Source organism: Meriones unguiculatus, chromosome 17 (assembly GCF_030254825.1).
Source record: "Meriones unguiculatus strain TT.TT164.6M chromosome 17, Bangor_MerUng_6.1, whole genome shotgun sequence".
In the NCBI taxonomy this organism is placed as follows: domain Eukaryota; kingdom Metazoa; phylum Chordata; class Mammalia; order Rodentia; family Muridae; genus Meriones; species Meriones unguiculatus.
In genome coordinates this window covers 39,690,415-39,717,220 of record NC_083364.1, presented here as the reverse complement: position 1 = coordinate 39,717,220, position 26,806 = coordinate 39,690,415, and the positions used below count along the sequence as shown (strand labels likewise).

The 26,806-nt window shown below is 46.1% G+C and overlaps 1 protein-coding gene across 2 annotated transcripts in view; it reads left to right on the top strand.

Annotated features, from left to right (window-relative positions):
- The window catches only part of Casr (calcium sensing receptor), a 73,401-nt gene that overhangs the window by 17,626 nt on the left and 28,969 nt on the right, over window positions 1-26,806 (top strand). For both annotated transcript variants that reach the window (XM_060370337.1, XM_060370336.1), the window contains exon 2: window positions 25,455-25,888. In XM_060370337.1, the coding sequence (XP_060226320.1) occupies window positions 25,704-25,888 (185 nt within the window). In that variant the 5' untranslated portion in view covers window positions 25,455-25,703. The remainder of the gene's footprint in view (window positions 1-25,454; window positions 25,889-26,806) is intronic.

Here is a 26,806-nt window from a genome sequence, read left to right as displayed (position 1 = left end):
GGGGACCACAACCTCTGGAGTAGAGCCAGAATTGAGGACTGTGGCCTCAGTCAGGTCCCTCCCAACCCCCCGCCCCCGACAGAGCCTCTGTTTACTCATCTCTAATGGGATGTTCATAACATCCACTTTTCATAACCTGTTATGAAAGTCAAATTAGGTCAGGGGCATGGAAGCTCTTTTGCAAACTGTCAAGCACTATACAAATGTCAGCCTCTATTATTTAAGTATATTTGTCAAATTAATCTTATTTCTTGATGGGCATGCTGTCCCAGGCACAATCAGTCAGCCAGGTCATTTAAGGCTCCATGGATGGGGCTGTCTTCTACCCTTCTGTTCTGTTCAGGCTGTCCTGCCCTTGACCTGACTATCAGTCCACCCAGTTTATCCACAGCACTAAAGTGTGAGCAAGGGGAATGAGAATAGGCTGATGAACACAGACCAAGTCGTAACCACCACCCACCATTTCTGGCTTCCCACAGCCTGCCAAGTGAATGCTTTCCATCTGGAATGTCTAATTTGCGATGTTAGAAGGTCCCAGTCTGTTTCCTACTTCCCTGGGAGTTCTTTGAGGATTAGCAATCCATCCAGACATTGATCGTGAGCCTGTCTTGGTGGCATGTGCCCCTAACAGCACTCAGGAGGCAACAGCAGAAAAATCAGGGGTCTGAGGTTCACTTGGGCTGCATAGTAAAAACTAGTTTGCTTGCTTGTGGTTTGTTTTCATTTTTTAAAATTATATATATATTAATTAAATATTTAAAATTTATACATATAAATTAATATATATTACAATTATATATAATTATAGATATGGCTGTCTCAGGAGAGTAGAATCTGAAACCTGGAAAGTTAAGTCATTTCCATGATGTGTAATAAAGGGAAGAAAGATTAACAACTTTGGCAATTCCTCGCCAGGGGTGATGGCTCACTCCATAAAGTGCTCACCATGAAAACATGAGGAACTGAGCCTAGATCAGAAGCATTCAGATTTAAAAAAGTCAGGCACTGCAGCACGTACCTGCAATTCCAGTGCTGGGAGGGTAAGGTGGAGACAGGAGGGCCCACGGGGCTTACTGGCCAGCCAGTGCAAGTTTAGCCCAGTGGTTCTCAACCTTCCTAAACCCTTTAACCCTTCCTGTGACCCTTTAATGCATTTTCTCATATTGTGGTGACCCTCCCAACCATAAACTTATTTTTGTTACTGCTTCATAACTGTAATGTTGCTACTGTTATGAATCACAATGTAAATATCTGTGCTTTCCGGTGGTTTTAGGAGACCCGTGTGAAACAGTCATTCAACACCATCCCAAAGGGCTCATGACCCAGAGGTTGAAAACCATTGGTCTAGCCAATGGTGAGCTAATCAGTGAGCTCCTGTCCACTGAGAAAACCTGTCTCAAAAATAATAATGATACAGCGGAGAGCATGTGAGGAAGATATCTGACATTTACCTCTTGCTTCGGCATGCATATATGCACACACACACACACACACACACACACACACAAAGTTATCTTTTACCATGGTGGTAATCACAGAACATTCTAATGATGTAATTACAGCTGGAAGAACTAAGTTTCAGGGACTTGGTACAACCCGGCTCATCAAAGGAGCTCAACAGATTCTGCTGTTATAGAGTTTCTGGATTCCTTACCTTAGAAGGATGCCATTGGATGAGCCACTGGAGGCTTTGGACACATGACAGCACGCCTCATCAGCAATGAGCCATTGTTACTCAAATGCAAGTTTTAGGTATAATTTTGCCATATGGAGTATTCTCTTTTTAAAATTCACGTATTGCTCATAAATACACTGAGCAATTGATATATGCCAAGTATTCTGCCGTGTATTATAGACACGACAGTCAGTCAAAAAGACCTCACCTCATCCTATAGAGAGTCCTGTCTCAGGAAGAAGAAAGAGCCATTCATTGAAGTGTAAGTTGAGATTCAAAGAATAAGCAAAGAGTGAGGAGAAGCAGATTCTCAATAGAAGGAGCAAGGGGTACGAAGGCCTTGAGGCTGTGAGAAGTGAGAGGCAGTCACATCCAAAGCAGAATGGGGGTGCGGAACAAAGAAAGGAGAGAGCACAGGAGAGACTAAGCCAGCCAGGGCTGTGAAGATCGCCATGAGAAGTGTGGTCTCAAACCCTAACAGCAGAGGCGATTTGAATACAGTATTCAAACACACCATGCAAGGAGACTGGGCTGCAAGGGAACCAAGGAGGAGAGCGGGCTGTCAGTGTCAAAGCAGGACCTGTGGTCTGATGGGTCTTTAACCTAGAGTGCTAGAAAAAAGTGGAAAGACCCAAGGGTTGCTTAAGAGACATCGGCTATAGGATCTGGTGATAAAGTGGTTATAAGAGGGAAGGCTCCACAGGAAGAGGTATTTTCAGCTAAGACAAATGACCTGAGTTCAAACCCCAGGGCTCACATGGTAGGAGGAACAAAAATAACTGGAGCAAGTTGTCCTCCGACCTCTACATGTCCTCCGTAGCACGCCTACCCACGTGTGTGCACACAATAAATGTGATTTTTTTAAAACCTCTTTCAAAAGAGCCAGAAATAAATGTGAAGAATCAGGTTATTCACTCAGTGACAATTTATTGACCTTTATTAGGTTCTAGATGTGTAATGAGGATCTAATTGTGAACAAGATGAATGAGTCCCTCTCCCCCCTTAAAGGCATAGTTTGGGTTTGGAACTGGAAATTTGAAAATAAACTACTAAATAGAGAAATTAGTTGTCTTAATTATAAATTACGTATTACAGAGTATGCGATTACAGGTAAGTGTTATTTTAAAAAGGGGTGGGGGACACACTAGAAATATTATCTTGAGAAAAGATGACATTTATTATAAAACATGAAGGAGAAGAGACCTATCAGAAAAGTCAGTGGAAGAACATTCTGGGTAGAAGAAAGAGCAAGAAAGAGGCCAATGTGTCTCAGCAGTAAGTAGGAAGCCGGGGTGGTTGGATAGGAGCGAGGGAAAGTTGTTCCAGACTGGCCCTAGTGATCATGCAGGTCGTAGCACAGAGTTTGGACATTTCCCTCATCAGACAGCACCTGTAACAATCTGGCCTATACCTCCCAGACTGCTTTATTACATGGCAAGTGAGGAAAACAGATTATTTCACATTAAGAGTAAAAGCAGAGAGACCAGTTAGGAGGCAGCCATTCAAGATAAGACAGCCAAGGGCAGCTTAACGCTATGGTGGTGAATCAGAGGTGAACTGATAGCAGGTGTGCTTTGCAGATGGAGTCATGTCCTCCAGGAAGGTCAAGGCTGGAAAGTCGTGGCGTGATTCATTTGTAGAGGTTGGGAGCCTGTGTGGCCGGTCTAGAGAAACAGACTCTGTGATATATCTTATGAGTCCGGGCACACACGTGGCTGTAATGTTTCCAAGATCCAGAAGATCAAGTCTTTGATATTAACGAGACACAAGCCAGCTCAGGGATCAGTGACAGTCTTGGCACCTAGAGTAATAGATTAGAGCATGGGTCACCAAGACTGGGATCATCAAAGTCACATGAGGAGAGAGAAGGATCTGTGGAACCAGGTTTCTGCGGCTGCTGCCTGCCCATGACTAAAAGCAGAAACTGGTTTAAAACCTGGGTCTGGAAAGGAATAGGCCATTGGGGACTTAGAGTAATAAGAGTTAAAGTAAAGGGATGAAGTCATGCAACCTTTGATGCCAGTTTCAAGAGATATTAAGAGATGTTTAGACACTTGAGATTTCTCCTAGATCGGAACATAGTATAAGCTCAATGTCCTTTAGCATTTTGCAAGTTAGGCCAGAGTCTGGCTTGAGTGGGGGATTGGAGGGAGGCTTTTTAGAACATCACTGGTTCTTATTCTCATTGTTTCTCTAGCAGCTCACATTACCCTGCACATAAGGTCAAGCATGAAGCCTCCTGTGGCAAGTGTCAGGCTAGTGCACCTACATGCTCATGTAGACACGAAAGTGTTCTGTTTACCCCCATCAGCACATGTGGAAACTGAGCCGTGAGCGATGGGCTGCCTCTGGGTACACGTTAACCACAGAGCAACACACAGCTCCATGATACGAGTTACATATGGCGCTAAGGGACATGCCAAAGCTATCTAAAAGCTGAAAGCAGAGTAGCAGCTGAGGATGTGCACTGGTGGGAGGGCCACTGGGGAGCCCTCTGGGTGCTGGAGATGCTCGTGGTCTCAGTCTGGATAGTTGTAACACTCTAGGCAAAAGTTTGAGTTACAATCTTAAGAACTGCAAACTTGACTGAAGTAAATTATAGGTTAATAAAAATTGTCTCAGAAAGACAAGAGACGGAGAGGACAAAGAAGAAAGGTACGTCTTCCTGGAGTCTGTTCATGTCCAACCACTCCTTGCTGCTCTTCCTTCAACCCCCAACCCCAGCCAGTGCTGCCTTCTACCCAGTGGCATCTAGAGCATGTTGGCTGTTCATGACAGCAAGCCGGGAGCCAGTGAAGGGCCAGGGGTACTGACTCCTTTCAAACATTGAGAATACAGCATGACGTGGGCTGAAATCTTCTAATATATATATATATATATATATATATATATACAGAGCAACATTGTTTATCATCAGCATCCTTGACGATCACAGCTAGCCACGAATGAATCAAGCAAGCCACAGAATTTCGAGGCCTTAACGCTTTGAGGAGAAAATGGAAAGAAGAAAAAAAGAAAGCATACCAGAATGGCATTTGCTTTTCTTGTTACTTGCTAGAGTTTACTTGGGGAGTTTACAGTGTGCTCTAGACTGATAGAAACTGATTAGAGTCTGGGGACATAGCTCAGTTGGTAATCACCCAGCATACATGACTGAAGGGTGGGGGGCTTCAACCCCCACCCTGCACAAGCCAGGCATGGTACCACATGCTAGTAATCCTAGCATTTGGGCAATGGAGGGATGAGGATCAGAAGTCCAGGGTTATCTTCAGCTACACAGTGAATCTGGGGCCAGCCTGGGCTGCATGAAACTCTGTCTCAAAGGAAGAGAAAATCTAAGCTTACATTTATTTAGCACAGTGTTGGTATATGTGCTTGACCCAAGGCTGTCATTTGTTTTCTTTCTGCTTATTCCCTGCCTTGCTGAACCACCAACATTCACTCTTCTAGCAGCTATCTTGATGCAGTCCTCTCTCATCTCAGTCCAGGCTTGCAAAGCCCAACTCCTGATCTTTCACTGCCCATAGTCTATGGATGGTCCAGTGGGGCGGAGCAGCCGTTTACAGAAGTTCTGAATTCTTCAGACCTGAAAACCAAACTCAATGAATCTTTGAACATTAAAGGTGCAGAATCTTATAATGATCTGCAAATGGGCAAAAAGGACGTGACAAAAGCAACACCCACAAAAAATCTCCAGCGTGCCCGCCAAGTCTGCTGGGAACAGCGCAGCCCCGCTCTAAGCTCTAGCTCCATCGTTATTAACGGCCCTTGCCCATTCTCTTCATCTCTGAGTCTCCCCCCAGTTCATCCACGTACAAATAGGGGCAACGTCTCTGTGAGATCACTGGAGTACTTAGCCAACAGTGCTAGCAAATACACAGTACCTTTTACCTGCTACTCACGCGGGCTCCTTTATTTATCCATTAAACACTCATCTTCTCCCACTTCCACTTACATCCATTAAGCTAGCACAGTCTCCATGCAAACACTTGAATTCTCGTCTGTTTGGCCTGCTCCCTCCTGCCAAGCCCATTCACAGAGAATCCTCAGGAAAGAGGGAGCTGGCTTTCTTCTGTTCGGGAAGTAGCTTTTCAAAGACCATAGCAGTATCTCAACGGAGCAGCTACACTGACTGGGAAGAGGCTCCTTTAGTTCTGACCCTTGGTTTTCTGTGTACGCAGGTGTACATAAGGGCCCGGCTTCTTTTCAAATTGCTTAGCCCAAGGAAGATTCAGGAAGGAGGGAGAATCTGGACACATCCTGATAATCCCAGGAGTGGGCATTAGACCCACTACGGCTTGCTTCCTTCTGTGCAAAGTTTACACGTAGAAAGGACGGCACGTTCTACTCAAAACACTGCCTCCCAACCCCCGCAAGTCTCTTCCCTCTTGGAACCTCAGTCCACCCGTTTGTAAAATGGGGCAGTGACGCTGAACTAACTATTCCAAGTCAGCTTCCGGGCAGTAACCTGGACCCTACGTGTTCGTTCGGTGCAGAAGTGTATCCCTTGTTCCTGAGGTGTCTGGGAGCCTGGGAACCAGCACGGAACCCGCCCTCTGTGGGTGAGGGTAAAGTGCAGAGGTGGTGTCCGCTAACCCGAGGACCACTGCTCCAGAAAGGTGCCTTACACCACCAAACCGACCTCTCCTGCTGACGCCAAGCCGGGCAGGGCTGCAAACTGAGCCGAGATCTTTCTGCTCCGGCGAGGCAGGTGCGGGCGGATGCGGGCTGCTGACGCGGGGAAAGGAGCTGCGGCCCCAGGGCAAGTGCAGCCCGGGTGGGCGCTGGGAAGCACGCAGCAGGAAGACCCTCGCCTGCAGCGGGCCCATCAGAGGGAGCAAAGGCTCAGCTTCTAACTGAGCCTTTATGGAGGCTCCACGTACAGGCCTAGCAGAATCATCCTACTCAAGAGACCCAGAGCCCAGAGCCAGCCACGGTCGCCTGACCCCTTCCCTTCTGGTTCTGTTAACTCCTGCGGGCTTTTTTCAGACAAAACGGCTCTCTTCTTTAGAAGAGCAGCTTCCAAGGTGTTCCACAGTCCCGCTGACAGGAGAATCATTAAAAGAGGGGAGGACCCGCCTTTGTAAGCTGGAATTCCCCTCCCCCCATCTCTAACTCCATTCCCACTCTCCTCTCCACCCACATCCCTCTCTGCACCTTCGGAACTTCTCACTTGGCCCAAATTCCCATCAGTTCGACTTCTCTGAGTGGCATCAGCCAGCCACAGATATTCTAGGGATGTCAGAAACCGTCCCCTCGGATCGTGACCCTACTGTAGAAAAGTGTCGCACTGCTAGACCTCCACACATACCCCACAACACTGAGGAGGTCAGGTGTCTGACCCAGTGAGGTGCTTTTGCGTAGCTTTCGGCCCCTCCTGTCTCAGCGCAGCTCAGAGCCGGGAAGCTGCGCTGCAGGCCCCACCCCCCCAGGAGGGACTAAGCCAATAGCATTCAGCAGCCAGTGGGGCGGTATCCAATCAGTCTGCAGCTCACTTAATTTAGGACCTTGGGAGCATCTGGGAAAGGGCGTTGTCAGGTTATCCCATTGAGAGCTACTGTATACTGTGTACTTCCTGTGTACCGGGTCCCATGCTAAATGCTCATAAGCACTATTTTAATATAAAGCCTGTCGCCATTACTCCTGTGTTACAGAATGAGGAAGCAGAGGTGCAGAGATTGAACAATTTGCCCCATGTTGCCAGCTAGTCATTGCTAAGACAGAGTTGGACCCTGTCACCTGTGCCTTGTGCCCTGTTGTCCCTCATGGTGGAACTGACATTTGGTGTAAGGGTTAGGAAACTTGCCTCCCATTTGTGTGTGTGTGTGTGTGTGTGTGTGTGTTATCTGCACTTACTTCCATGCACCTCATGAATACAATGGCCATGGAGGCAAGAGGAGGGCATCAGATCCCCTGAAACTGAAGTTCCCTGCTGTTGTGATAGGTTGTGAATGCTGGGAATCAAGCCCAGTTTCTCTAGAAGAGCAATCCATGATATTAACCCCTGAACCATCTCACCACAACTCCCCCACCCCTGCTGGCCACGAAATGCTGCTCTACCTCTATGTGACCTTGGTCAAGTCATTTCCAGACACGTGAAACACCCACGTTCAATCAAGTATGCATATGAGCATTTTTCTGGTAAGAGCAGACTTAGTTCTCATTAACACTACGGAGACCGTTGCCTGCTCCCACAAAGAGAATCATGACGTGTCAGGGCTCCATCATCCTTACACCCTGTTCTGCTGTGCAGCCGACCCTGGGTTCTCGTCTAACACAAGCTTACAAGCTTAAATGCACCAGCTGCAGGCTGCTGCTTCCCTGAGCCAGAATCCCCGGGTCACGGCCAGCTATTCCAGCATGCCCGCATGTCCAGATAGCCATCACAGGAAGGAGATCGTGAGATTCACCCTCCACCTGCAACACCTCAGCGTTTTTCCTTGGCCTTTCGTGTTCTTTGCTGTGTCCGCTCTGCGTTTATATTGAGACCCGAGAAAAGATTTCAGCATCTTTATTTATTTATTTATTTAAGTCGTACTAGGAAGAGAAGGATGGTCATAGAGCCTCGAGCAGGCTTGGGGCAAAGCAGCTGTTCGTTATTACACGATTGCCAGGAGGACGTGGTATAGACAAGACAGGCCAGGGTCCTGGCTCATGGCAAAAGGCTCTGAGATAGCTCACAGAGTGCTGAGGGTCAGGTAGGGCTTTAGGAATGCGTGAGTGGAAAGTGTGGGTCGGAGGGCTGAAAGAACATTCCAGACAACAGACGGAGCCTCGAGTCGGCCTTGTCTGTGTGTCTTCGACCGAGGCCTGCTGCTCTCCTAGGCTCTGTTCTGATCTTTTCTATTGCTTTGCTCTGAATAAAGTTCTCTTACTGCTATTTAAATATTTTTAAAAAATCTGCTGAGAAGGATCATGAAGGATTGGAGCTAATGAGGAACTAAAGGGCGGTGTGTGTGTTGGAGTATAGGGAGATAGGAAATGAGCCCTGGTGGAAGCCAGGCCCATGTTGGGGGGGGCGGTGCTCAGGGTTTACCACTGTGACTCACTGGCTGTGTGACGTTAACAGGTCACATGACATCTCAGAGTTTCCATTTCCTTTGTGTGGAAATGGAAAAAAAGGGTGTGAACTGGGTAATTGTCAAAATCCTGCCTAGCCTGTGATTTCTGTGACTTCAGAGGAGGTGAAGCAGTCAGTGCCCAAAGGGGGCCTTAGTTGGTTAGGCCTCGTACTCTCCTGTTGAGCTTCCATGACTTCATTGAAGAGTGTGAATGAAGCAAGTCGACCCCGAGACCGTGATAAAGACAGAGCCAGAGCCGCTCTGCAACCGTGTCTGAGTGCACACAAAAACGTTAACACCATTCAGTCAGGAGAAAGGGCTCCTAACTTCCCTGGCTGGGTCTCCAGTCAGTTCCAGTCAGTTCTTTACAGTTCCGGCCCCAGCCTCACTCTAGCTTGCCTTCCGTCAAGACAAGAGCTATTACAGATTGATTGGCAGCTGCCTCTGACAGCAAGCCAAAGCCAGCGTCTGTAAACCCTCCCACAAATCACCTAGCACAGGCCCCAGTCCTTCATCAGGATGTTCGACCTGCAGCAGGCCATCTGCATCCCAGAATAGCTAGGAATGTATTTGTAGATGACAACGTATCTCTGTATCGAGTTGGACTCCCCTGAAAGCCCTTTCTAGAACCTTCTTCAGTTGCTACCCCACAGTCGTTCTCCTCTGCCCTGAGTATGAACCTGATTGACCCCAGCTCAGCAGTGATACGGTGCATGGCTGGGAGGGGCCAGCACGGGGCTGGCTGCGCCAAGCTGTGCACTCAGCCTGTTCCCCGCCCATCCCGGCAGGCCCTATATGAAGGACATTCCCGAAAGCCTGTCTTCTCTGACTGCTTTCCCCTAGTCTCTCCACGAGGACCCCGCTTGGCATCTCGGGTGTTGCTAAAAAGAAAACAAGAAAGAGAAACACAGTCGGCAACTTCACAGGGAGGTTTTCTGAGAACAGCATTAAAACCAAGAGTGAGAGGATTCTCTCCCCTCTTTGCAGACACGTCTTATTTCTCGTGTGTCTATCTTCCACTCCCACCCGGCTTTAGGTCAGGCCTGGACTGCTTGATACATGGCATTCCTCCTTACCAGTCAGGCCCCAGCAAGCAAACTATCCGTTCAGGTCATTTCACTGGAAGACAACGCCTATTAACACAGAACGGGCCCTCTGGGCAATCTCTAAGAAGCAAGCTTTGTGCTGGGCTGGGGAATCAGACCCGCAGCCTGAGCACCCTCTCAGCTGAGGGCTTTCCGGTGACGGGGGAGGGGTGCCATCTCATGCTCCCACTCTACTCTGTTCTTGTCAACAAATGGTAAAGCGAACACGGCTCCAGGTGCCCAGACTCAGATGGCAATCAGCAGAAAGAGCTGACCTCCATCCTGTCAGACTCATTCCTTCCAGCAGAAAATCAACTCCTTCTAAATTGGAGAAAGTGCAACTCTCTCCAGGCGCATCAGTTGTTAGAGATTGATTGTCTGGTGTGTGACTCGAGTAAGGGCTCAGGGCCCGACGTCACGCAGGCCTAGGAAGACTTTTCTGCAAAGGGCTAAGTCGCCGTAACTATTCAAACTACCCTTGCAACAGAAAAACAACCCAGAAGAACTGTGCAAGTAAGTCAACAGCATGCTTGTAATAGGAAGTGTGTTTACCCCAACGAGCCACCCATGAGCGAACTGAGTCCTGTTTGAAGGAAATCAACATAAAGTGACACAAAACTAGGAAAGAAGGAAAGGAAAGGAAAGGGAAGGGAAGGGAAGGGAGGGGAGGGGAGGGGAGGGGAGGGGAGGGGAGGGGAGAGGAGAGGAGAGGAGAGGAAAGAAAAGAAAAAAGGAAAGGAAAGAAGGAAAGGAAAGGAAAGGAAAGGAAAGGAAAGGAAAGGAAAGGAAAGGAAAGGAGAAAGGAAAGGAAAAAGGAAAGGAAAAAGGAAAGGAAAGGAGAGGAAAGGAAAGGAAAGGAAAGGAAAGGAAAGGAAAGGAAAGGAAAGGAAAGGAAAGGAAAGGAAAGGAAAGGAAAGGAAAGGAAAGGAAAAAGTATACCAGCCTTTTCGTTTGACTTGTAGACAACACAGAGAGATTCGTGAAGATTTAAAAATTAGTTCTGGAAGATAAAAAAAAAAAAAAAAAGAGGGATGGAGGGAAGCAAGAATGAGAAGATCAAGTCTTATTTAAAATGGAAGTGGAATCAAATAGCTGCCGGTAAGGCCCCTGAGTAGAAAGGCCACCTTGTGACTCTGGAAGGCTGGTCATCTGTACTGGTGCTGGCCTGCTGGGACAGGAAAGTCTCTGCCTCACAGAGGCTGGTTGAGGGCAAGATAGAGAGAAAGAGAGCACTGAGTAAGCACAGACCAGACCCCAGAATGCTGGAAGTCAACCCTGGCAGGGCCCTAAGAAAGATTCCTAGGAGACCAGAAGGGGGAGGGAGTGATGTACAAGTCCTCTGCAAAGGGGACTTCCAAAAGCCCTGCTTAAAATTCTTAGGTCATCCTATTTGGGACCAATGGATAAATTGTGAAGAAAAAAAAAATGTAGTCATTTTGCATATCTGAGAAAGAGACTTAATGATGAGATTCGAGTTAACAGTGGAGCTCATGAGACTTCTTCTGGGAAGGGGCAGAGGGTGTGACAACCCACAGGTAAGTCCCTTCCATTCCAGAGGCTTCCCTTCAGCTGGCTTCTAGGGAGGGTGGGGAGTTGCCTGCTGTGGGCAGTGGCTGCGTCTCATTAGCTCACAGAAATTCAGAAGGCTGTAGCACCATGTTTTCTGAGTGATTTCCTAGAATGTAGTTTCACTGTGTTGGGAGGGTTGCTGCATGAGAGACATTTGGAGGTCGACAGAAACACAGGAAACTCTTTTGTCTCTTCAAGGTGCATTTTTGCTTTGCCAGGTTGGATACACTGTTGGGACATTATAGTGGATGGAAAAGTTTCACTTACAATGAAAAGAAATCATGCTGGGACTCAAGGGGGACTCTCAGAACAGTACATGAGCTTGGGCGAATGGAGAGAAGAGATAATTAGGCTGAGCTATTCAGACCTGAATGGGCACCAGATACATGGAGAAGGGCTTGTACAAGCTAGGGCTGCTGGGTCAGTGGATGGACAAGACCAGAAACCCACAGTTCTGGTGGCCTCCATGCAGCCACAGGCCAAGGAACATGTTGAGGAGATGAGGGAGGGAAGGTGGGATCGGGAGGGGCTGAGGGAGAGGGCTACAGCTGGGGTACAAAGTGAATAAACTGTAATTAATAAAGACATAAATTAATAAAAACAACAACAAAAAGATTCATGGTCCTGTACCCAGCATGGTGACATCAGCTCTTTCTATAAGTGGATGCCTCTTAAGCTGGAGCCATGACCCAGCAGCAGATTGCTTGCCAGTAAGACTAACGCCCAGGTTAAATTCCTAGCACTTGGGGGAAAATGCTTTTCCATTTACTTTAAACGCTGCTTTATCTAGGGAAGACGCAGTTGGGACTATCCTCCCTCGGGACAGCTTCAGAGATGTCCCCACTAATGGAGAGTCTTCATGGAAGCAACTGACGTCCTTCAGTATTTGGCTTTTCCATCTGGTTTGTTTGTTTTAAAGGGTGGTTCGAGGTACTCCTAGGAAAATCTGGGAGGCCGGCTAATAAGTCTATAAATATTCCTGAGAGGGAGATATGTTCCTTTAAAACTGGGAACAACATTCAAGATGAGTTAACCAAGACACACACTTCCTCAAAAATAAAAAGTCAAACTCTATTTCACCAGTTGCAATTTGGTATATTTGGAGATTAAAACACCAACATAGATTCCAAAAGGACTTCCCAAAAAAGGCATACAAAACACACAGCTAGGAGGACCCAGGTGGCAGGGATGGAGGCAGTGATCAGCCACATTGTGACATCACAGGGAGCAGGCCTATGCACGCCCTGAGACCAGCTAGGCTGGTTCTCTCAGACTGAGGTCAGTTAAAAAGCATGGCACCCATGACTGTTAGCATGTCCTACAAGATGATGGTTATTAATAGAAATCCCTAGAAAAAATATGAAATAATTTGAAGTTCGTTGCAAAACTTGACATTTCTGAAAATAAAGTCCCTTAAGTTGTTAGGCCTGGAACAAGGAGGCTGACTTAATCCTAGCTCTACAAACATGAGCATTTTGTCTCTGGCTTTTCACTGCTGTGGTAACTAAGCAAGAGAAACAGCCTTGATTTTAAAAGAGATATGACTTTTAATTAACTTTCAGGCAATTTCTATTTGCTATGTCATAATTTCAAATACATAAAATAGACTTTGTTCTTGTTCACTTAGTGGAAATAAGTCATTTAAGTCCTTAAAATTTTGCAAAAAGTTAGTAGCATTTACATATGTTTCGTAGAAGTCATCCATGGAAGCGATGATTGAAGAATTGCAAATGCCCTTTGGAGAAAACATGAATGAGTACACTGTGATCCAGTCACATAGTGAAATATTATACAGCAGCCAAAATCATGACTTAGAGTAGAAACATACAGATGAATTTTACAAAGTACAGCAACCAAAAGATTGCACACAGTACGATATTCTTTTTTATAAGGTTTAAAAAAATAAAAATGCTCAAGTACTTTTAGGAATACAGGTAAACAAAAGATAACAATATAAAAAGAAGGCAAATAAATAAAAACGAAATCTGGAGGAAAGTGGGTGGGGCTACAAGGCATTACATGAAGCAAGGTAACCCAGGCTCAGAAAGGCAAATGCGTATGTTCTCTCTCATCTGCAGACTCTGGCCTCTGACTGAGGGAGTTAAAGGGGCCCCTGACGCTGGGGGCCAGAGAGGCTCTAAAGAAGGAGAATGGAGAAGAGAACTAGGGGCAAAGAGCACAGCAGAGAAAGGGGAGAGAGAGGTGAGGATCAACCAAGATGAAATAGGTATGGAAATTCCATATGGAAGCCTGTTGTTTTGTAACCTAACTTGAAAAAAAAAGAAAGAAAGAAAACATACAGCAAACTGGGCCTGGTAGTGATGCCAGCTACAAGAGGCTGAGATAGGAGGATTTTTAAATTCAAGGTCAGCCTGGACAACTTAGTGAGATTCTGTCTCAAAAGTCATATATATGATTATATATATATAAAATCCTTGCTTGGAAAATAGAGAGGGCTGGAGAAACACCTCAGTGGCTAAACTCAATGGCTGCTCCTCCAGGAGACCTGAGTTTGATTCCCAGCACCCACGTGGAAGCTCACAACTCCTCTCCAGGAAATCAGACACCCTCACGGGGCCTCTGAGGGCACCAAACACACACGTGGTGCGCAGACCTACATGCAAGCAAAACACCCGTGACTTTTGCCATGACAAGGCAGTTCTCAGATGGGTGCACAGATAAGCTTCCTGCATCTCTTCTGGCTTTACATCTTAGATTAGCGATCTGACGAGACAGTCTGCCTAAATCTGTTCTTTCAGCTAATGAGTCCAGGATGGCTCCTGTAGCCCCCACTAACTGCTAAAGACAGACAGGTTTCACCTGAGGACATTTCTCATTGCCCACGGCCACACTCCAGATTTATGAAGTGATTTGTTTTGCGTTTATGCCCCTATCGCTGTGTATAAAAAGGAAAGATCTTGGAGAGGTCCACAAGGAGAGCAACAGAACCAAAAAATTTGAGCACAGGGGTCTTCCCAGAGATTCATAGTCCAACCAAGTACCATGCATGGAGATAAACTAGGACCCCTGCACAGATGTAGCCCAGGGCAGTTTAGTGTCCAAGTGGGTTCCCTAGTAATGGGAACAGTGACTGCTTCTGACATGAACTGATTGGCCTACTCTTTGATCACCTCCCCCTGAGGGGGGAGCAGCCTTACCAGGCCACAGAGGAAGACAATTCAGCCACTTCTGATGAGACCTAACAGACTAGGATCAGAAGGAAGAAAAAGAAACCCTCCCCTACCAGTGGACTTGGGGAGGGGCATGAGTGGAGAAGGAGGAGGAAGGGAGGGGTTGGGAGGAGAGGAGGGAGGAAACTAGAGGAGGGATACAAAGTAAATAAAGTGTAATTAAAAATAAAATAAAATTAAAATTAAAAAAAAGAAAGATCTAATGAGGTGTGGGAATGGAGGTCGAATACAAGCAGGAAGAACCAATGTTTTTTTGTTTTGTTTTGGTCTTGTCTTGTGTGGGCATGTGCGCATGCACATGTGTGTGTGTGTGTGTGTGTGTGTGTGTGTGTGTGTGTGTGTGTGTGTGTGTTTTAGGTTTTGTTTCTGTTTTTGAGTAATAGTAAACTCCACAGTGCAGCTTTCTGCCTGTGAACTAGGCCACAGATCCAATTTGCCATGTCTTATCAGGCAAAATAAAAAAAACTAAGGAGTCTGCAGCACCTGTGAAATACTTTGGGACACTTAAAAAAACTAGTAGTAATTCTGTATGCCAGCAGGTTTCTGTAGGCCCATCTGTGGATGTATGGTGTACATACACAAGGTACAGCCCAACCGAACCCATGACCTCTGCATGTCAGGCATCCTGAACCTCCTAAACGCTAATATGCAGGTTTTTCATTATGCCATTAGCACCTTGTAATTGCCCACACTGGATATACTATCCACACCACCCCCAAAGCCTAAATCCTATCATCTGAAAACCAGCATTGCAGGCTTTCATTGTATGTTTCGTTTAGCTCACAAAAAAAGCAGGTCTAAAGCATCTTTTTATGCCCAATCCCTGGTTTTCTTTTCTTTCCTTCAGACACCTAGTTCTCTAAAACATCACTCCATGTGGTCTCTGCACGAGGGCGCTAGGCAAAGCTATGGAGCTGCAGACCGAGAAGGGCTCCTTGCACAGGCCTGCCAAAGTGCAGCAGAAGCACACTTGGGAAGCAGGTGGAAGCGGGACTCTACCCTTGGAGTGATGGGGAAGGATGCTGAAATATTCCCCCACCCAGTTTCTTCCAGGACTGACTGCCCTCTGGGATCTCACAGCTGCCTTTCACAGCGGGGGAGACGTGTCTCATACAATATTTGCTCAGAGAGCCCAGGAGAATCTCAGATTCTGGGATCTTAGGCTTTTTCACCAGGGCAGAGCTTTCAAGCCCATGTTTCCCAGCGTTATAGAGGGAGGCAAAAGTCTGTGTGCAAGCAGTGGTGATCTTTTCTGCAGGCCTTCTCTGGGCCTTTGGGGGGTAAATTCGCCTGGTGGTGGAGTGCACATCAGTTCCTAAATATGTTTTACCCAGGACCCTAGGTGATAGCAAGTGTTGGTGGCACTGAACTATGCCATCCTGGGAGTCAGGGACCCTGTGGCTTTGGAAGGCAATCCCGAGATGCTGTTCTACAAAGGCATTTCCATGTAAGACCGGAAGGTCTGCTGTATTTATAAAGACATGTCTTGGGCACCTCTGCAGTTCAAATGAACCATTTAATTAACCCTGGGAGTGTCCACACACATCCATCAGCAGAGCTCGCTTAGGCGTGGAGTGAAGTAGACCAGGAGAAAAGACTTCTTAACTCTGGATCTGTGCCCCCGGTTCTGTCCAGGGACTAGCCATCAGGACTGCCACCGCCACCCCTCGCCCTGTAACTTTTTTTTTTTTAACTCTTAAAATTCAGGAGCAGAGAGGGTCCTGGATGCGTTCTAGTCTTGAACTCACACACACCTCAGCTTCCATTGATCTTTCTTCTGTTTTCTTGAGAGCATCATGAGCTCCTCATATAGCACTTGCATTTTGGGCACGCTTCATGCGGAAGGACGTGCACACAGCAGTCACACACATATGGCCCTCCACCTTGAGCCAGGACCCTTCTAAGGCAGGGTCTATGAATGTCAACACCCTTACCTGCTCCCCATCTTCATTTGCTTCACCTGCCTCCTCTCCATGGTGCTCCCTGTCCAGGGCTGCTCCTCCCAACTCCTATTCATCCACCTCCCGCCTTCTCTACCTCCCTTCCCCATAGTTTTTTGTTTTGTTTTGTTTTGTTTTATTTCTATCGACTACCAGGAACCCAGCTCAGCTGGTTTTTATCACGCTCCTGTCCTTGCATTTTTTCCAACTCAATTAAGCCATTACCAGGGCTAAATGAGGCATGGAGTCTCCAAAAGTCACACCTGTTGTCAGGGAGGGGGTGCAGAACCTGTACAGCTAGCCAGCAGACACGCCGGGCTTTTGGGAGGCAGCAGAGTGTGACCTGGCCTCCTGTAGTGCTGAAAGCGCCCCCCCCCCCCACCCCTCACTGTAAAAACAAGAGTCGTCCTGCCATGAAACAGAAGAAACGAAGTCTGACCTAGGGCTGGGGCCGGTCACGTTGATGGGGGTCCGTCACACTGGTGATGGCAGATAGGCTGTCCTTCCCTAATTCTTAGGCAGCTAAGAGAAAGCTGTAACCAGAGCCAGGCTCACGAGTTTGCTGATCATTACTCCAGCTCTCCCAGTTATGTTTCCCTGTTCTTCCTCATTAATGCGTATACATTTCACCTTTCCATGGCAGTGGTTCAAACCCCACAGCCAGTGTGACAAAGAGGGCAAAGATTACCCTATAATAAACCAGAGCAAAAAAATCTTTGTGTTCAGACTACAAAGACAGATGACCTCCATTGGAAATCAATTTGGCTCTTGTAAATATTTTTTTTCTTCATTTTATTCCATGGGCAATCTAGAAATATTACTTCTAAGACTCAGAAACTGAGAACTTACAGTTTTTTGAGCTTGCCATGCCTTGAATATACATACAAGCTTTGTGTTTGGAAGATCTGTGCCTTGATTTTTCTCTAGATTGACAGAATCAAGTGTGGAAGAATCACATGGCTGTAATTCCAAAAATGTTGAAGCCGAAGAGAAATAAGGGAGGGTTTTACTTTGGTGAAAACTGAAAGCTGAAATGCTGATGATTAGCCCATCCTTGTCCTTCAGCAACTTGGTCTGGACTGCAGATCTTAGATGAGTCAAGGGCCTCCTACCATTTTGCACAAAGGCAAGTTCAACTGATATATAGATAGATATAGATATAGATATAGATATAGATATAGATATAGATATAGATATATTTTTTAAGTATCCATTCAGGTTTAGTCCTGTGTTCAATGCCATCAGTGCAACTGGGATCAAGAAGACGCCCCACTGGTGGGAATCCTTAGGTCACGTGATGTGACCGCTTCTATTCTGTCTGCAAGTTGCCCAGCCTGACCTGCTGTGTAGCAGTCACGCCTTAGTCACTAACTTAACAAATATTTGTGTATTATCTACTAAGCATCAGCTGTGGTGCTTTGTGGGAGGTTACGGCAATGAGGAAGAGACAGGCCCTGCCTCTGAGGTGCTGTTTGTCATTCACAACTGTGACTCACTTCATGCCTAGTGCCCAGCCTACTCACATTCCCTTCTCACATGGCTCGGGTATGGAACTCAATGAGAAATCACCTGCCCATACTGAAAAATCCCTCATGACATCCTCACAATGTCAAGAACCTTCCAACCATGGAGCCAGCTGCTTCCAATATGTGTCTTCCAGTTAGAGAAGAAAGCAAATATTAACATTTGCTTTGTGTGTGGTGTTTTTTGTTTTGTTTTGTTTTGTTTTGTTTTTGAGGAAGGCAAACAAGACTGATGTGATTTTAGTGGAATAAACTTAGTATAAGGAGAACAGATGAGTCTGTGACTCGGGACAGGTGCTGTTAGGAATAATTAGTTAGGAAAACTCGTAGAAAAACCATGGCTTTAAAAAAAGTCAGTAACATGTTCTCCATCACACCATCACATGAAGGTCAGGACAGTTCAGTGGTGAGTTTCCGATCCATGAGAGTCTTAATCCACAGAGCCATCGTTCCCTAGCTCTCCATTCCAGCTGGGCCTCAGCTGTCACGTTGACCTCCATACAGCAGGGATGAAGAACTGGCTCTCCTAAGCAGGTTTCCTTGGGGCCCTCACAGGACTCCAGCCTAAATCCTGAACACAGGATTTGGGGAGGAGGGGTAAACTTTATTTTAGCCACTTTTCTGGCTAACAATGAATTTGCAATGGTTTAAAATGAGGGAAGATAAGAGCTACAAATACAAAAACTGAAGCCTTAGGGATGAAGAGATGGCTCATCGGTTACAAGTGATAACTGCTCTTGCCCTGAGTTCATTTCCTGGCAGCCACAGAAGATAGCTCACAGCTGCCTATAAGTCTTACTCCAGGCAGTCTGATGCCCTCTTCTGTCTTCCACAGGGACTGATACACACATACACACACACACACACACACACACAGAGAGAGAGAGAGAGAGAGAGAGAGAGAGAGAGAGAGGCACATACACACATAAATACAAATAAATCTTTTAAAAATGCGAAGTGTTCTTAGCGATTACTCACAAGCTTTTCTAGTCTCATTGCTACAAGCCAAACGTAAGCCAAAGTCACAGCCACGAACACCCAAGATTAAGCAGAGAAGGTGGTTCAGACTTGGTCCTGTCCTCATTGTCACAGCAAGGGCTAGAGAGGAGAGTAGGACGCTCTTAGCAGGGAAGATGATTCGAGTCCAACTCAGGGACCAGCAACAGGCAGGAGAAGACAAGGGGAAGGATGGGGTTAGAATAGCAGGGGAGGGGGTGGGTGTGAAATGAGATGGAAAAGAAGACAGGGTCTGGGATGCCTCTCAGCTCCCTAAGTAAATTAGTCACTGGTCATGGTCAAAAAGGGCTGCGCAGAGACTGCGTCAGACTAAACCGCTGTGGCAAGCTGCCCCTGGGTCTTCCAGCATCTGTCACTTCTCACCATGAATTTTCTGTGGAGTAGACTGTCCAAGTTAGTAAACTTCCCTTAGGAGCTACCGTCTGTCTGGAAACACTGAACAGGTCTTGGTGACTCCAGCCAGTCACGGTGTCCTCGCTGCTAACCTAGTCCAGTACACAGGACTCCTTAAAATTCTGTGCTCTTGAGGCATACTCAATCCAAGTGCTGGCATTTTCGCCTGAGTAAGACGAGTGTATGGAGAATCTATTTCTTACCTACAGGGTGGACTCGGTGTTACCTTCCTCGTCAAATTATTGCCAGCTTTAACATAGACTGGAGTCTGCAGGACCTGGCACAACACCTGAGCGATACATAGTAGTGCCTGCCTCCTTCCAAACACTATCTTTTCTTGTGTATTCATTTGACAAACGGTTAGCATTTACGGGTTCGGGCACTGTGCAGAGGACAGGGCCTGAGTCACAGTTCAATTTAGACCAAACAAAGTTAAGTTTTTTGTGGAGTAACCTGTTTTTCACTTCTGTTGAGGTAAATGCTGACTGATGTTGTATTGGAACATCCCATCCACTGGCCTTGGACTCCTGAATATATACATGTATGGTTATATATGTTCTTATCATCTTTATATTGCCTCTGCATACTTTCATATTAAACTGTATAGACAAGCATGGCATGCCAGGTCCGTAAGATGAAACCGAATATCCAAAACTGGAATGATCCTGGGTGTTGGGGCATTTCTGGAGGTCATGCAGGGAAGTCCATAATCTCTGATTTCTCTTCCCGTGGGAAGTCCAGTGCCATTGGCTAGAATGACAGTTCGAGTCTCCCTTGGGGCCATGGGAATGGAAGGTATTTGGTGGGGCTGAGGGTACAGTACACAGCCAGCAGTGACCAGTCAGAGGTGCAGCTAGCAAAGTCTTCTCCCGTCCCTTGGGCTGCCTCTTCACTCCATCATTTCCTTTGCTGTGCAGAAATCCATTACTCTGTTGTTGGTGCTGTTAACCTGAATGACTGGGAAAGTCACAGAGTTCTTGTCTTTGGCCAGTGCCTTAACAGTGGTTTTTTTTGGACCTTTCCCTCTATCTGTTTTAGAATGTCAGGTGTTGTAGGAAATAAAAAGGCTATTAATGCTTATTATTAAAAGCCTATCATTATTACGGCAGTTATTCTTAACCCACTACTATAGCAATAAAAGACACAGACATCTGATAGAATTTTAAATAAGCCTTATTTCACGTGTGGCTGGGCAGAGACAAACCCCTAATCTACCCTGTTACCTCCCACATCCCATGCTATTTGCTTTGATCATTCCTATCTGGGCTACGTCCTATCCATAATTCCATAAAAACTTACACCTGCTTTTCATCTCGGCTGCTTCTCTCCACCACCTCCTCAAGGTAAATTCCTCCAGGTCATGTGCTTCTCTCTGTGCTAACCCATGGTGGTCCCTTTCCTTCTTCTCCTTCCATACCTGATCCCCTCCATGATCCTTCTGGCTTCCAAGCCCTCGAATCTTAGCTCCACCTCTCATTTCTGCCCTGCCCAGGTGTGTAGGCCTTTTATTTAGCCAATCGGGGATAATTTTGGAGGCAAGGTTACACAGCATTACTTGGAGTACGTGATACTCTGCTCATAAAAGACAGCAAGCAGACCTCAGGAAACAAAATAATTAACAATTAAGACAAAACTCCAAACCATACGGAAACAATCAGGTCTTAGCTTAAGGTCTTTGATCTGTTTGGAGTCAATTTTTGTACAGAGTAAAAAATACTAATCTAGTTTCATTCTTCTATGTGTAAACTATCCAGTTTTGACAGCATGATTTGTTGAAGAAGCCATCTTTTCTCCAATGTATACTTTTTTGAAAAAAAAAACAAAAACAAAAAAAACCCTCAATATCTAAAATATACAGAGAACTCAAAATATTAAAAACCAAACAACTCAATCAATAAATAGGCTAGTGAAGTGAACTGACAGTCCTCAAAAGATAAAATACAAACAAGCCAATAAGCATATAATAATTTTTCAGCATCGTTAGCCATCAGAGAAGGACAAAGAAGAACTACGCTGAAAGCCAGTCTCACTCCAGTCAGAAAACAAATAGCAACAAATATTGGCAAGAATGTGTAGGTGGGAACCTTTGTAGAGGGGACGGGACTGTGAAATGGTACTGCCACTATGGAGATCAGAGTAAAGGTTCCTCAAAACAAACAAACAAACAACTAAACTGAAAAGCCACTCTACGCTATGGCTCGGCTATGCCACTCCTGAGTATTCACCCCAAAGACTCCAGGTCATCACACCACCCACGTAACTGCACATCAGCACTCGCTGCAGCTCTGTCCACAGCGCTAGGGTGGGCAGACAACCTCAGTATCCGGCAGCAAAGGGGTGGATTTAAAAATGTGGTTTACACGCACCGTGGAATCATTTCAGCCACAAAGAGGATGAAGTCGGGGGCTGGAGAGATGACTCGGCAGTTAGGGGTGCTTCCTGCTCTTGCAGAGGACCTGGGTCTGGCCACAAGCACCCTAGTGGGCAGCTCACAACTGCTTATTGTCCCAGCTCCAGGGGATCCAAAGTCCCTTTCTGGCCTCCTTGGGCATACAATTCATGTGCACACACACGCAGACACATACCACATACCCTCACACAGACATACACATACTCATTAATAAAAGATATTAAAATTTTTAAAGAGGAGAAATAACGAAGTTACGCCATCTGTGGGAAAATGGATGCAACAGGCACATTTCCGTTAAGGCACATGGAAAGTTATGTATGGGCAGATGACACGGAAGTCAAAGTGAAACTGTCTAGGAACGAGGTTAGTGGGAGGAGGGGCGAGAAGAGACGAGGCAAGCAGCAGGGTGTAGGGATGGCATTTGCTTGGAGGACACCCTATAGCTGTCTGAACACGGCCTTATGTGAACTTCTATAAGGCAAACACTTTAAAGAAAAAGACTCCTCAAGGCTAACCATTTCTAGAGGCTTACAATGTGCTATCGCTCCTCCGGGAACTGTTTTATGGAGTTCACAGAGGTCAAGCAACTTGCCCAGAGCCCCACACTGAGAAGCAGCAGAAATCTAGTCAATGCCGTGTTTAACTCGGAAGCCTGAGCTCCAAACCCTGCTAAATGTGAAAGCTCACGAAGACCCACTGCAAAGTGACGAACTGAAGGTGAAACCTGGGTGTGGTGGTACACTCCTACACACCCTGAGGCTGACTCAAGCCGGCCAATCGCAAATTCGCGGGCAGCCTGAGCTGTGTAGGTAGTTCTAGGCCAGTATCCAGCAAGACCTGCTTCGAAAACTAAACGAACTAGACAACAATAAAAAATTCCCTCACAATGGGAAAGAAGTGTATGAGTTCAGGTAAAAAAAAAAAAAAAAAAAAAAAATAGACTCTAGGTGCCCTGAAAAATGAAGAGAATTGTATGAATTCCAGAGGGAATTAGAAAAAAGGCTCTGCAGTGATCCAGTGTGATTATTGTGATTATTGTGGGGCCAGGAAGCAAGGGTGAGTTCTAGACTTATTTCTTGGTAAGCAGCAAACAATTTCCTGTAATAGAAAACAATGAAGGAAAAGAAAATGTTGGAAGGAGGGGAGTTTAGGGCTTGCTAAGATGAAGCAGCTTGGGAGGATCATCCGGATGAAGATGTCCAGTTGACTATATGGTCCTTGGCCCTGAACTTGAGAAAAGACTAGATTGAGACAACATCAAAAAGCAATCAGTATTTGACCCACACAGGAGGGATCTGGGATGTGGGATGAACCCAGCAGAGAGTTCTTATCAGGCTGATTAGACGACCGGAGAAAGACGACCCAGATCCAATGGCTCATTCACAATTTACCTGAATCCTTTACCACGGGGCCTCTTATACCTTTTTGCTTTTCACCACTTTTTCCTGAAAAAAAAAAAAAATTATGTGGCCTTAGGTGTGTAGACATATAAAATAGTCACACAAATAAAATCTTTACTGATCATAAATCAGAAAGGAAGGTACATAAAGCAATTATTTAGTGTTCTAGTTTCATTCTGTTACTGTGACAAGAAAGAGAGAGAGAGAAAGAAAGAAAGAAAGAAAGAAAGAAAGAAAGAGAAAGAGAGAGAAAGAAAAAAAAGAAAGGAAGGAAGGAAGAAAGGAAGGAAGGAAGGAAGGAAGGAAGGAAGGAAGGAAGGGACACCTCTGACCAAAAGCAACTTACAGAGCCAGGAGGTGGTGGTGCTCGCCTTTAGTCCAAGCACTCAGGAGGCAGAGGCAGGCAGATCCCTGCGTTTGAGGCCAGCCTGGGCTACAGAGCGAGTTTCAGGACACACTAAGATACACAGTAAGATCCTGTCTTGAAAAAAAAGAAAGGCGAAAGAACAGAAGGAAGGAAGGAAAAAGCTTAAAGGAAGCAAGGGCTTATATTTTGTCTTACACTTGAAGATCAAAGTCCTGCACTGAGGGAGGGCTGGACAGGAACCTGGAGCAGGAACCAGGAAGGGCTGCAGCTTACTGGTTCCCTTTCCTGCTCATAATTAGCTAGCTATCCTGTACAGCCGGGACCACCTGCCTAAAAACTGTGCCATTCACAGTGGGCTGGTCCCTCCTGCTTCAATCAGTAATCAACACAATCTCCCACATACATGCCCACAGGACAATCTTATATAGGCAGTTTCTAAATGGAGACTTTTCTCTCAGGTCACTCTAGGCTATGTCAAGCTGACAGTTACAGCTAATGGGGAGCAGGGTACGGTGCCACACACTTTTGATCCCAGCACTTAGGAAGCAGGGGCAGGCAGATCTCTGTGAGTTCGAGGGCAGCCTGGTCTACAGAGAGAGCACCAGGCCAGCCAGGCCTAGAGAGAGACGCTGTATTAAAAATAAAAACTATAGTACATTTAGAATACATATAATTTTAACATTTATTAAAGACAACAGCAAATCTGCCTACTGACGAAATAGATGTGCTTGTTTATCTTTACATGAAAAATTAAATCTCAGCTGGAAAATTGTGCCTCATCTTCAGTGTTCTTGAGAGTTCACTGATTTTTGATTTATAGTTATCAACACTGAACATGCCACTTCATATAAATATGTAGGACAAAATGACAGAATTCTGTTTAGGACCATTTCAGAAATTGGTGAAAATCTGCCTCAATCCCAAGCCAAAACTCGTTGCATTGTTTGTTTGTTTGTTTGTTTGTTTGTTTGTTTTTGTTTTGTTTTTGTAAGACACTCAAGTCAGCAACTCAAACGGCAATGTTAAAAAAAAAAAAATCAAACCTCTGGCCCAATATAATCTGAAGATGCAATGATTCAGTACATGCCAGGGAATGGCAAGCCAGAAAGAGTAAATGTCTGTTTTCTGTAACTAAGCCATCGTGGCTGTTTAAGAGCGGGAAATCTTGCACGATAAAACACAGCAGTTCGTACACCGGATTGCCTTGAAGCCAAGCTAAGGTGTTTCCAGAAGAATTGATTTGTCGCCTAGTGTGATGGCAGGCTAGCGCCGAAGTACACGTGTGCTCGGAACCACGGTGGTGGTGAAGTCACATGATACAGCCTGGGCCAGCGCTGCCAGGAGCGCCTCAGATACATCACGTGTTTGATTTGGAATTAATTTCTAGCCGATGCTTCTTCAGAAAATATTTGCTGCTGCCACTTCCTTCCTTTTCTAAATTATATGGGGTAGGGAGGTTCTGATAATGTTTGCCCATGTGCACATGTTAAGATCGGTGTTTAAGAGCTCATTTTCCACTGTCAAGAGTTGAACTCTGATCCTCGGGTCATCCGCTTGTGTAGCGACCACGTTTACTCAGAGAACCGAATTGCTGGCCCTGGTCTGAACTTCCAGCATCCCGCATTCAATTGCATGACCCCACTGTGTTGCCACCCACCGTTTTAAGATGCTGCGTTTCACACGAACTGTTCTTAAAAGCCTGGTTACATTACAATCTGGAAACCTGTGCTTCTCAGCCTCCCGCCCGGAGCCCTTCTTTCCCTGTGATCGTGCTAAGCCGGGACGGAGGTTTAGCTGACTCCGCTTTGTCTCTTTTCTTTTAGAAAGCATCCGCCGGCAGCCTCTACACGATGCCGCTTCTCGGGGCTCCAGGACCAGCCACCCTGCACCTCTGCAACGGAGGCGGCGAAAATGGAGAAACGAACGCCCTGTCTCCTGTCCTGCCATTAACCGCTCTGTAAACATGTGTCCCCACAAAAAGGCGTGAACTGCACCAAGGGGGAAGGGGGGTGGTTCTCGGACCCCCAAACCGCTAACACTTTTGACTGCCCTCCTGGGGAAAAGGCAGGGCCATGGCATCATACAGCTGCTTTTTGGCCCTTTTGGCTCTCGCCTGGCACTCGTCTGCCTATGGGCCCGACCAGCGAGCCCAAAAGAAGGGGGACATTATCCTGGGGGGTCTCTTTCCTATCCATTTTGGAGTAGCAGCCAAAGATCAAGACCTGAAGTCAAGACCAGAGTCTGTGGAGTGCATCAGGTAAGGGAAGGCTGAACGGTGGCTCTGTCCATCTCCGGAGAAAAGCTGCACGGGACCGGAAGGAACCTTAAACACCTTTCCTCTCTTTTTGAAAACACCTGGTTATCTATCACGCTGAGGCTTGTGGGCCCCTCCTCTTCTTTCCCTAAAGAATTCTTTTTCCAAAATACACAACACCACCAAGGATACGGAATAGAAAACACCAGGCCTGTCAAGGGCCAGGAATCCGGTAGCCAGAAGATGGTCGTTATGGAAGCGACAGCATCCGCAGTGGTGTCGCCCAGCGCAAGGCTGAGAAAGAGCTGAGCTGATCCGGGCGGCACACACTGCGTTTGCATCACTGAAGCAGGGGGACTGAGAGTTCCAGGTTACATACCAAGAGCCTGTCCCAGTAGCAGGACCTTGTCTCAAAACCACAGACAAAAATATAAAAGTAAATCAATGACCAGAGCTGGGGATTTAGCCTAGCGGTGCGGCCCTTCCCAGAATGCACTTGTGTTCTATCCTCAACCCTGCAAAATTAATCTATCCATTCATCAATTAGGTAATTAAACATGGATGGATGGATGGAAGTTCACTTCAGCTCACAAACTTTTGTAAGCAATTTCTTTTGACCTATATGCTCTACTGAACCACGAATATCAGCTGTTTGGCTGTTTTTGTTGTTGTTCGTCTTTAACAAAGGAATTTAAAGTTAAAAGATGCAGGGTAGCCACTAAGATTGGAGCAAGCAGTTTCTAAATACAGACCGCTGCCCAAAGCACACAATTTTTAAGGCATCTCCTACCAGCATCTATACATGGTTCTTCAATTACCTGATGTTTATCTACAAAAGGTTCATTTCACTTTCTGCTTTAACCTCCAGGAATGTCACAGTCTAAATTTGTGACAAATCTGCAAACTTGAGGTTATTATTAG